We start from the raw sequence: 12,483 nt of genomic DNA, 5'->3' as shown, positions 1-12,483 counted from the left end.
GGGTTGTGAATTTATTTATTGAATGCGGCAAAACTTGTCATAAGTCCAGTTCATCGAACAAAAACTATCAAAATCCCATTGAGTGCAAATATCACAAAATTCAAACGTAACTATAATTATACAAAAAAGTTCTAAATATGTATACTATATCCCATAACATACATAACTTATTAACGTAACGAGTTTCATGCGCATCATTGTGAATATGCAAAGTACAATTCAGGTATGATTATATAATAGTTTTCGTTTACAAACACCTTTTGCCACCGTCTCTACGCATACACACACGATCAAAATTGTCAACGTTAATCGAAACTAGTCTCTATGTATATGTGAAATACTGATTATAATGAACAACGGTTGCTATTTTAATAAATAATGTTAAATACACACAAAAACTGTTTTCGGTCGTAGTATGGTGAATATTTTCATTTTTTTTTATTATTTAATTTTAGTAGCAGTATGAATGAAATATACAGATATAAATATGTAATACAGAACTTGCACTACAATTATTTAAAATGAATAATGAATTTAAAAAATACCTGTGTCTAGTTTATTGCAAATTGTTAAAAACTATTAAAGCATATTACAAAGGTTGTGGCTATTTGCAGGTACTATGTATGTCTGCGACAGGCGCAAAGCCTTCTGCGCATGCGCGTGAACTTATAATCCGATTATAATTTCTTACATACATTTAATGTATGCTAGACTTGTGTAATCAATCGATCATTATACATGACGCAAATAAATTTCGCACGTTATTATAATAGATTTATATCATTTAGCTAGTTCGCAGATTGAACTAGTATGTAGGTATTATACGTTGTATATGATAATAATTTTCTAACAATTAATAATATTAACTAATTTTGATTATATTTTTTACTCTACGTCACTTTATGAGTTCGAACTAAATTTTAAGAGGTTTAAAACAAAATTTTAACAGTAAACACGCTGACAGTGACAGTTCACGCGCATGCGCAGAAGGCTTTGCGCCTGTCGCAGATATAGTACCTGCAAATAGCCAATAATTCGCAGATATAGTACCTGCAAATAGCCAATAATTTGCAGATTTAGTACCTGCAAATAGCCACAACCTATTACAAAATCAATAAAATCTATTTTTTCTATTCATACATATTGATTGTACATAAAAGGAATTGAAAAATGTATTAAAATAATTTATCTAACATTGAAATACGATAGAAAATGTATCAAATGGATAATTGATTTCAATATCGTTTGAGCAAAGGAGATGATTTTGAGTGAATAAAAAAATTCATGATATTCAATGAAATAAATAAGATTTGAATAAATTAAACATTTCGTCATCGAGTCATATATTTTACACAATTTAGAACATTCTATGTTTATCAATATTATTTGTTTTAAACAATCAATTTTTATTGTTTCATTTTAAAGATACATATAATTTATATAAAATCATAAAAATAAAAATGCATAAAATAATTAGCACCACTAGTACGTAGGCTCTATCCTACTGATAAAGTATAAATAATTTAGATAATGCACGCATTATTTTTATATGTAGTATTATTATAAATAAATCAGTTTTTTTTTTCAAAATAAATAAATGTATATTATAAAGCAAAATCAAAATTTATATATCGAAAGCGAGTGATAAAATACAAGCAATTCATGTTTGGGGAAATTTAAAATATATGAAAAATATATATAATTTATATATGTATAAACACATTATATATACCAATCAATATCACATAGTCATACATTTTAAATTAACGCTGTTTCAATATTTTAATTGAGATTAATTATACAATTACATTAATTATACACGTCTGTGCCTTTAATTGAGTACATCCAAAAACATTTTTGTGCAATTTCGCAAAAATATACGTTTCAAAATTACAATTCTTTTGCATGTTTATGACCCAGGCATTATATGGTTTATTTTATAATGGCAGCAACGTAACTGAAAGATTTAAATGAATAAATATCATTAAAACGTATGCTAATATCAGTGCTATAAACTGCTTTTAAATTTGTCAAAATTGACGTTTATTAATATTAAGTATTTTATATTCTTATAATTTCGACTCATGTTCGTTCCTATGCAATTGAACTATGATATCACATAAAAACAATGAATGGATAAAAATCATATTAAAACTATCTAATGTAATATCAAATAAATATTTGGCTTTCTTCGAAAACGCTAAAAATAATTATTCTTACAGGAAAGTGAGATTACAAAAATTTAAAAACATACATGTTAGCATCACAAATGAGTAATTTCAACCCATAACTTAAAATATTTATAAACATTGAAATTTATCACAAAAAAAAATAAATATGTAATAAACAAACGATCTATCACAAGGTCATGATTTGAGTAAAAATAAGTCAACAAGAATTGAAATATGTGTATAAAAATATTATTTTGATTGTGAGTTCATATTATATGGGTGTAAATAAAAAATATAAACAATATGATATTTAAATTATAAATATATATGTATATGTAGGTACATTCTCAATATCAATCAAAAACTGGGAAATATCACGTGGAAAATGTTTAAATATCCTAAAATTAATTTAGTACACTTTGGATGTAGTAATTAATTGTGCTAATTTGATTTCAAAAATACAAAACTTAAATATTGCGACGTGAAATATTGTAATATTACGTATGTATGTATATCGTCAACAATGTCGATAAATAAAACACATCACAATTCATACAATTTAATCAAATTGGTATTACCGGCTAAACGCCAACATTTTCGAATACAAACAAACGGCAGAAGTACAAACTTCAAATTTGGAAATAATTTAATTTAAAAATATCAACCCTTTCAAGGCCCCGCCTTCTATAAATTTGATTTCCATTTTACAAAAGTCACTTTACCATTTATTACCTTCAATTAATATCTAAATAAAATAAGATATTGAACAGGTTTAACGTGTGATTTGTGATTACGAAGTCTTACACTGTATGGTTGATATTCACTTAAGATTAAAAATTATTATATATATATATATATATATGTATTACATGTATATAAAAAAAAAATTGGACATAAAATGGAGTATCACATTATATTACAATTCCACTAATTGGTCAACGTCTATTATTTTAATCAGTTTCATTTATATAGAATAAAAACATTGTAAATTATTATGAATAAAAAAATATTAAACGGGAATTTGCAATGTATAAACATCGATAGTCAAATGGGTGTATAAATAAATTCAAAAAAAAAAAAAATTACGATAGAAATTATATGTAGTTCAGTTTCAAAGAATTTTCAAGACGCGAGTTCAGGGTCGGCTGTAAGAGCACATTGCAGAGTTAAAAATGAACGAGAAAAACACACTTCCACATGAATTTCATTCATTCAGATTGCTAAATAGGCCACAAGTCCATTCAAAACGGATCCAGAATGTAGCCTCACGACCGACAGGAGCTCGGCAAGTCGTCTTTTGAAATCAAAATGCAGTTTTTGGCACAGTCACATTTAATTTGAAACACACTGGCCGTCGTATAAGAAAGAAATTGATGTACATACGATCCAATAAAAATCAACCTAAACGATTGCATCATCGATCCAACAGCTCACTATCTGACTTATATTTTGGATATGCATATAACAATAAATATATATAGAAATACCGTCAATACCTTGGATACGATAAAACACACATCGACTTTTTGAGACCTGAATATTAATTAACTTTACTTTCATTTCGATTATTAATATCACGTATTTATAAATGAATGTGTTGTGTGATTTGTGTTTTCTTTCTGTTTTTTATCGTATCATCCTTATTTTCATACGCAAAACAAAGTACGATATCACCCGGATGAATATGAAAACGGCGACCAGAGCTCCGACGTCGATCCAAAAGTTGGCGCCGTCCATCGACAACTCCTCGAGGAACTTCTTCGGACTTCTGAAGTGGCAGTAGGCTTCGGAGCATTGCAGCTTCTCGCGATCGTAGCCGTACACTGAGAGCATGGCGCCTTCGTATCCGTAACGCACGTAACTTACATAAGTCAACCACTTCAAGTATCCAGGTATCGTGTCGAAGTTCACGAAAAATCCAGAGAACAACACTACGGGTATTGTGGTAACGGGTCCTAAATATACACCAGTTTCTATCCTCATCGCAGCTCCTATTAATAATCCGAGGGATTGGGCCACCAAAGCCGTCAGGATGTTTATACTAGTGAACATAATTATTCTATCCGTTTCTAAAGGTTGTCCCGTCATAAAGTATACTATCAACACATACACACCACTAAATACTATCTGCAACAAAAAAAAATCAAACATCCATTTGTTAATATTGATCGAAATTGAAATCATATCGGATGTGTTGAAATGTCATGCTTTACCTGGAACGGCAAGTCTGCTAATGTTTTCGCAAAATAAAACGCTTTCAAAGAATACCAATAATTGAGATGTTCTCTTATGAAAACTGCCATTTCAACAGGAACTGAAAAATATTAAAGAAAAAACAACATGTCAATAAGATTTTATGTATTGTAAATAGGATTTAGTTTTCTAACCTAAAAAATTTACAGTAAAAATAGCATTGTAAAAAAAACTTTTTTAAAAACAAACCTCTTTTTTAGTTTTGTATATAACATTAAGATATATAAATTATTATTTTGAATAAAAATACCAATAATTTTATTTTACTACCGCCATCTATGTATAAAACTAAAGACTACATAGACGTCACCCAGATTTCGAGTTAGCAAACTTCAAACGCGTCTTAAACGATATTTTATCTCTATCGTATTGGCAGAGGATCCATTTACTTATATTGATGACCAAAATGAGCAATATGGCAAAGTATGAAAAAACGATCGGATATAAGGTAAAGGAGGTTTGTAAAAAAGTGCATGTATGAATGATTAAGTTGGCATGCGTGAGTTGAAGAATGGTTAAGTTGTCATCTTGTATATGTAACATGGCAAAGGATTAGTTCGTTGCGGCGCTCCAAGGAATAAATAATTTTGTAAACCACTTAACAAGTCTGAATTTTACTCTACCGTCTATTAAAGCCCGATATAAAGGTCAAGGAATTTGACCCTTAAAGCCCTTAACATGAGGCCACCCCCCCCCAACGAATACAGTCTAAGAGACACTTTCGTCGGAGAACTATATCTCCTGACAACTAGATCTTATAGTAGTATCATTTAATTTTTCAAAAGATTGAAAATGAAAGATTAAATTTTGAAAATCGTTCAGCCTTGCTAGGGTTTAAATTCACATGTAATTTTTCGATTTAATAATTGAATTGGAATTAATTATAAAAGTTTGACTATCAGCAAGTTCGCTTTCAATTATTCGAAAATGTGATTGTATTTAATATGATTTCAAAACAAAATGAAACTTTACTGAAAATTCTGAAACGTATTAATTAATTTTGAATGTATTTTATAACGAGATGTAATATTATTTGGAATAAAAACCATACCATTGCATTGAAACTTTGCGCAGATTCAATGAGCGAACTTCTCGCCTGTAGCAAACTTCTAAATAAATGAATAAATCAACAAACTTTCTACTTTATATATTGTATATAAAGGAATTTCAATGGGTTTTCAGCCAAAAACAATAACAAGAAAACTGTCATGTGATATTAAATCACATATTACATACATATGTAGTTAAATTAAATTAATGTGTGTGTGTGTGTGTGTATTCGTGGATGTGTGTATGTGTATACGCTCTCACGCAGCGCAACTGACGCTGACGTCACCCGTTCTAAGTCAGGTTCTCAATATCAGGAGCATATGTTAGACGCTCAACACCCCCCCCCACTTCCTCGCGTCTCCTCGATCGTCACACCACACCCCTATGCATAAAGTATATAAAATAAAAAAATAAAAAATAAATGAATACTCCTGGTATTCTAAAATTTGTTTTTTTGAAATCCCTATACTTGTCGATGCACCGCACATACATACGTACAAACATCGCGTCTGTTTTTATATATATTATTATTAATTGCAACCCAAAGTAAGTATATATATATATATATATATATATATATATATATATATATATATATATATATATATATATATATATATATATATATATATATATATATATATATATATATATATATATGTATCATCATCATCATCATCATTTACAGCCATTCGCCATCCACTGCTGGATGAAGGCCTCTCCAACACGCTTCCACTCGTCTCTGTTTTGCGCAACTCTCATTCATCTCACCCTGCACATTTTCGTAATTTCGTCCACCCATCTTCCCTGCGGTCTTCCTTTTACTTTTTTGCATTCTCTCGGGTAACATTCAAACACTTCTTTTGTCCACCTTTCGTCCATTCTTCTAGCCACGTGGCCCGCCCATTGCCGTTTCAATCTCTTTACTCTATCCACTATGTCCACTACCCTTGTCATGCTTCTCACCCACGTGTTCCGCTTCCTGTCTTTCCTCGTTATGCCAAGCATACAGTGTTCTATACTTCTTTGAGTGCATTAGATTTTGTGTAGCATCTTGGCGTTCAGTGTCCAAGTTTCACATCCATACGTCAACCCTGGCAAAAGGCATTGATCGAAGATCTTTTTCTTCAGGCAGTGGCATTTTTAATTTAAAAACAGCATTCATCCGTCCAAATGCACTCCATCCTAATTTCATACGTCTCTTTATCTCTTCATCTTTACCACCAGACATGTCAATTATTTGATATATGTATATACATATGTAAATAAAGAATGGGACAAATTGATTGAAAATATTTAAACTTCTGCCTAATAGTTTGCGCAGGAGCAAAAATGTTTGTCAATTTGTTATGAATAAACTAGTATGTTCATGAACGAAATGTGCACTCGGACTGTGACATATACAAAATGACTTACTAAAATTACAATATACATTTTAAACAAACAGCATTTTACTTGTTTAAGACATACTAGGCGAAGAATTGGATATGAACTTGAAAGAAAATCATTTTAAGCTTACAGGTTAAAATAGTAGGCATCATTGCGGTGAACATTGTGAACAGAACGGTGAAAAATATGCAACCGGCGTTGCTCATCACTTTGGCAGCGTCACTGCCAACGTTGTAGTAAATCAATCCAATCAAAAGGCCGACGATCGCATGAGAAACGAGCCGCAGGTGCGTCAACATCTGATCTCGCATGATGCTCAAGAAAGTCCTCTTCAGCAGCACCCAGAATTGCTTGAAGCCGGATGTGGGGAAGCCAGGTTTGATCGGCTGCTGGGTGACGCTTTCGTTGGAGTCCAGCAGGGACGTGGTGCACGTGACAGGTGCCAAGCCGCTGACCAAAGCACCCGGAGTCTTCTCACACTCTATCGCATACGTTCCGTTCGTCTGCTGCAGCTCGACAACAGCCGTTTCCGGTTTACCTGAATGTTGAATGAATTTTTTAGAACAACGTGTGATATTTTGTAGTAATGTTTGTATATTATGTAGTAGACTTGCCCGCTACTGAAGATTCGCTGGAACTACTGTGTCTGTTGATGTTTTCTTTGGCGATGTTGTTCGGAAGGCAATTTAAACTGTTGTTGGCGTTTGCCACAACCAAAGCTTGAGAATGATTGTTACTGACGACAGGTTGAGAGCCGTGCACCCAGTTGTTGCATTTTCCATTATTTACAGCTACTACTAGTTTGTTTACCCAATCGCCGTGTTCTCCGCACGCTACTTCCATAACTGAAATGTTCAAAATAAAATATTATGAATAAGTAAATGGCTGATGTATTAAAGATCCATTTTTAATATACAATTACAATATACCAATCTTTTGAGGTTGTAATATTTTAGATTATATTTAACGACAATTTAACAATTCAAATTTATTAACCTTATGAAACACGTTCCATACATATGTACATATATTTGAATATTTTATTATAAAATTATTTTATAAATAAACAGTTTGTTAAATCACGAAATAAAATATTAACTTTTTTTATTGGTAATAATTATTTTATAAAATGAAACTATAAACAGCAGCATAGCTCAGTCTTTAAGCTTCTGTTTAGCGTCGAGAGGTGCCGGGTTCGATCCCATGAGGTGAACTCGATTGAAAATAATTTTTCTGAGTATATCTGTAGTGCTGCTGGTTAGACCTGGATATTTGTGACTCCAGGTCGATCGTTTCCTTATCAGAGTTTGCTAATTTATCTGATTTTCATTGAAACGGATCCTACAAATTGGCATCCCTGCACTATCTCTCTAGCAAAATTCGAGTTATTCAGCATCTCGATTTTTCACTGATTTGTATAATTGCTGCAAATTTGTCACAGATGTCTCTGTGGATGTTAATGATATTTGCCTTGTATAATGCATACAATGCTTCTGTGCAATGTTTGACTATAGATGTCGTCTTTAAATGTAAAATATATAATAATTTTGTATTTATAACTTATATTTCTTGATCTGTGTAGTTCACTTGTCAGCATTATAGCAATCTGTAAGACGAGTGTGTATGATTGATTGAATAAAAAATAAAATAAATAAATGTTAATGAACTGAAAGTTTTGTTACTAAGTGAAATAATTTTTTTTAGAGAATTTTAATAGAAGAAAATGGATATATGTATGTACATATACCATGAAAAATGAGCTACCATACGTAACTCGATTTTATAAAATACTAGTACTTTTACCCGGCTTCACTCGGTATTTGTAATATAAACCGCTTAAACATGGCCAATCTAATAGTAAACATTTTATTGAATAGTTTTATTTTATTAAAATTTATTTGAATATTCATTTGTTCGATGACGTCACGGATTTACGAACCAATAATAGATACATACAAAGTCTCTTTCGAGATTATATATTAGATGCTAATTAATACATTTGCGTTATATTGTATGTCGACGATATTATCAACATAAGTACTTATTATCTAAATTTACAATTCATGAAATTCAAATGGTAGAAAAATACAACGATTAGCCATTATATACTTGTGTTTACATACTATATTGGACTTTTGAGTTCTGAATTGAAAGTCCATTCAACATCGATTAAATTAAATTATTACAAAATGAATCGATACAATTTCCATCTAAATTGCATAGAATGTATGTATATATGTAATTACCATAATCAGCCGGATTGTGATAAGCCGGACACCGTAATCCCATAGTCGAAAGAAACGGCACTAGTCCCATGACGTTCCCTTGATATATGCACTGTCCTTCAGCTAGAGTGTACAGAAAATCGAACATTTCAAACAGCCTAGCCGATGGCTGATGAATCGTGCATATGATAGTCCGGCCGCCTCTCGACAACGACTTCAACAAGCAAATGCATTGAAAGCACGAGGAACTGTCCAAGCCGGACGTCGGCTCGTCGAAGAACATCACGGGCGGATTGTTGACCAGCTCGAGAGCTATCGACAGCCGTTTTCTCTGGCCACCGGATAAATTTATTGTCTTAGTGTCGCAGCACTCGGCTAGTCCGAGCGTTTCTATTATCTCCTCGATAACGATCTTCTTCGCCGCCGAAGTCATGTCCTTGCCGAGCTTCAGATTCGCCGACACCATCATCGCTTCTTTGACGGTCAAATGAGGGAGTAAGCAATCGTCTTGCATGATGTAACATGACAGTTTGCGAAACCGTCGCAGATTTCTTTCTTTACCATTAATTAATACTGATCCGCTTATATTTGACGTCCTGAAAAATGAAAATTGGGATTATTTTCAACTCTCAAACTGAAGACTATGAGATGGGAGGTGGAAACAATTAGACTATTACAAATTTTAAAAACACTTTTATTGAAAAGTAAATTATGCTATACAAAGCATTATGCCATAAAGTCATGTTTTGAAGATAACGTTATGAAAATGAACTCAATACGTTGTCAAAATATTTTCAATCAATTTTCTCAGTATTATAATCTCTGAAATTGATTGAATTTCCGCTGAGAGGTTATTCTTCTATAGAACGTTAAAAATTCAATCAATTTTCTCAGTATTATAATCTCTGAAATTGATTGAATTTCCGCTGAGAGGTTATTCTTCTATAGAACTTTCTTCAACTTCCGGAATAGTTTGAGGTTAATGAGCATATATAAACTTTTTCCGTCAAATAGCTCTTGAAGAAATCGCACTCTGATAAATCAGATGAACATAAAAGTCAAACAAACTCTTTGAAAAGAGACATGCGAAATTTTTCATACGATTTGCATGGAATATTAACCATCGAGTTGTGTTATAACCCGTTGTAATTACATATTTCAGAATTTTCAAACAGAAATCCCAAAAAAAGTCTTAAGAATGCCAAGAACTGGTTGATTAGGTTTGATGTGTTGAATTTTGCCAATAGATTTCATATATAAAAAATTACTTTGTGGCATAATGCTGTATTGATTTGTTTAGCTAATGAATACAGTAGAACCTCGATTATCCAGATTGTTAAAAACGAACACAAATTTTGCATGTGACAAATTGAAATTGCTTTCAAATGTTTACGTTCGTGATGGCATAACATAAAACGGAGCATGAATCATAAATGCATAACATAAAAATTCGAAAATAAGTCAGTTATCTTCAAAATTCATAACTCAAAGGACGTTTGTTTCTTGAAAATTAAATTACTTAATAATAGAATAATTTAATATTGGTCTTCATGTTATTATATACTAGTGTTTTTACCCGGCTTCGCTCGGTATTTGTAATATAAACCCCTTAACCCTTTGCCCGCGTCACCAAATTTAGCGAACATGCCCTGTACGCGGCTGCTTTTTTGCGGATTTTGTTATCGCGTTTTCGACTATAAATATAGGTTGTAATATTTTATAAATTATTTTAGCCTATATTGATTTTTTTTTACTACTGCCATCTATTGAATTTGGTAAAGTATACATTTAGTAATATTTTCAACCAAGTTATAAAATTTTAACACAATAGACGGCTCTTATACAGGTTGGAACTTCCAAGCATCTATGCGTGTCTCACGCGCTGAGGGCATGTTCGTTAGGACATGTATAGTAGTCGTACGCGGTGGAAAGGTTTAACATGGCCAATCTAATAGTAAACATTTTATTAAATTTATTTGAATAGTTTTATTTTATTTAAATTTATTTGAATACTCATTTGTTCGATGACGTCACGGATTTACGAACCAACAATACTTTCATACTTACAAAGTCTCTTTCGAAATTATATGTATATTAGACTAGTGTTTTTACCCGGCTTCGCTCGGTATTTGTAATATAAACCGCTTAAACATGGCCAATCTAATAGTAAATATTTTATTGAATTTATTTGGATAGTTTTATTTTATTTAAATTTATTTGAATATTCATTTGTTCGATGACGTCACGGATTTACGAACCAACAATACTTACATACTTAAAAAGTCTCTTTCGAAATTATATGTAACTAGCTGAACCCTGCATGCGTTGCAATGCCACAATAACGCATGCAATTCCCGTTCCCGTTCCTTTTCTCGTTCCCATTCCCTTTCCCATTCTCGTTCCTGTTCCCGTTCCCATTTTTCGGAATAACGCAGGCAGCGAACACCCTGGTCGCGACGCGAAAAAATTCGAAATTATAGCGGATGACACTCATTCCCGTTTTTTCACAGTAATCTTCCCGGACATGCATACAACAAATCCTGAAAGTTCCATTGTAATCGCTTCAGTAGCTTAGGAGCCTATTCAAGACACACACACACACAGACATTCATTTTTATATATGTATATAGATGTAAATGTAGACAAATAAATATTATTCATACTGAATGTACTCGTACTTTCCCTGTCAATTGTGATTTTTTTGATTATCCGGATTTTTCATTATCCGGACTACCTTCATGCCCAATTATTCCGGACAATCAAGGTTCTACTGTATTCCCTTTTCAATTAAAGTGTTTATTTTCAAGATACTTATCATCAAAATGTATCCACATTCAAAATTTACTTACTTATAGCCGGCTAATATGTTCATTAGAGTGCTCTTTCCAGCTCCGGAAGGTCCCATAATAGCCGTTAGCTCACTAGATCTGAATTTTCCATTAACGCACTTGAGTATTGTTTTATAGCCTCTTCTTCTACCCTCGGAGACAGAGTATGACAGGTTTGTAAATTGAATGTCGACGGGTGGTCTCTTCGGCAGATGTGTAAGAGCCGCGATGGGTTTCTTGTGGCCATCGTCACTGCTGTTCTGCACCTTGCGTACTAGAACGTTACCGGAGCCGACGATCCCATTGCACAGATTATTCTGAGAACCGCTGAAACATTAAAAAAAAAAACAAACGTTTAATGAAACTAGCAGACTATCATGGCAATATAATAAAAAAACACCAATATTTTTTTTTTACTACCGCCATCTATGTATAAAATTAATGACTACCAACTGTCACCGAGATTAAAAATCTTCGGACCTGAAATGCTTCTCATACGATATTTTATCTCTATCGTAATGGCGGAGGCTCCATTTACTTATATTGATGACCAAAATGAGCAATCTT

The 12,483-nt window shown here is 32.3% G+C and overlaps 1 protein-coding gene across 1 annotated transcript in view; it reads right to left on the bottom strand.

Moving 5' to 3' along the window:
• Window positions 1-12,483, bottom strand: part of Atet (ABC transporter expressed in trachea) — a 64,786-nt gene continuing 52,303 nt past the window's right edge. The window contains exons 3-9 of the mRNA XM_077437153.1: window positions 11,938-12,243; window positions 9,110-9,684; window positions 7,478-7,708; window positions 6,994-7,401; window positions 4,385-4,485; window positions 3,197-4,298; window positions 1-617 (exon numbers count right to left, since the gene is read on the bottom strand). Coding sequence (XP_077293279.1) covers window positions 3,798-4,298; window positions 4,385-4,485; window positions 6,994-7,401; window positions 7,478-7,708; window positions 9,110-9,684; window positions 11,938-12,243 — 2,122 coding nt within the window. The 3' untranslated portion in view covers window positions 1-617; window positions 3,197-3,797. The remainder of the gene's footprint in view (window positions 618-3,196; window positions 4,299-4,384; window positions 4,486-6,993; window positions 7,402-7,477; window positions 7,709-9,109; window positions 9,685-11,937; window positions 12,244-12,483) is intronic.

The sequence above is a fragment of the Arctopsyche grandis genome, chromosome 8 (assembly GCF_051622035.1).
Source record: "Arctopsyche grandis isolate Sample6627 chromosome 8, ASM5162203v2, whole genome shotgun sequence".
Lineage (NCBI taxonomy): Eukaryota > Metazoa > Arthropoda > Insecta > Trichoptera > Hydropsychidae > Arctopsyche > Arctopsyche grandis.
This window is presented reverse-complemented; position numbering and strand designations above follow the sequence as displayed.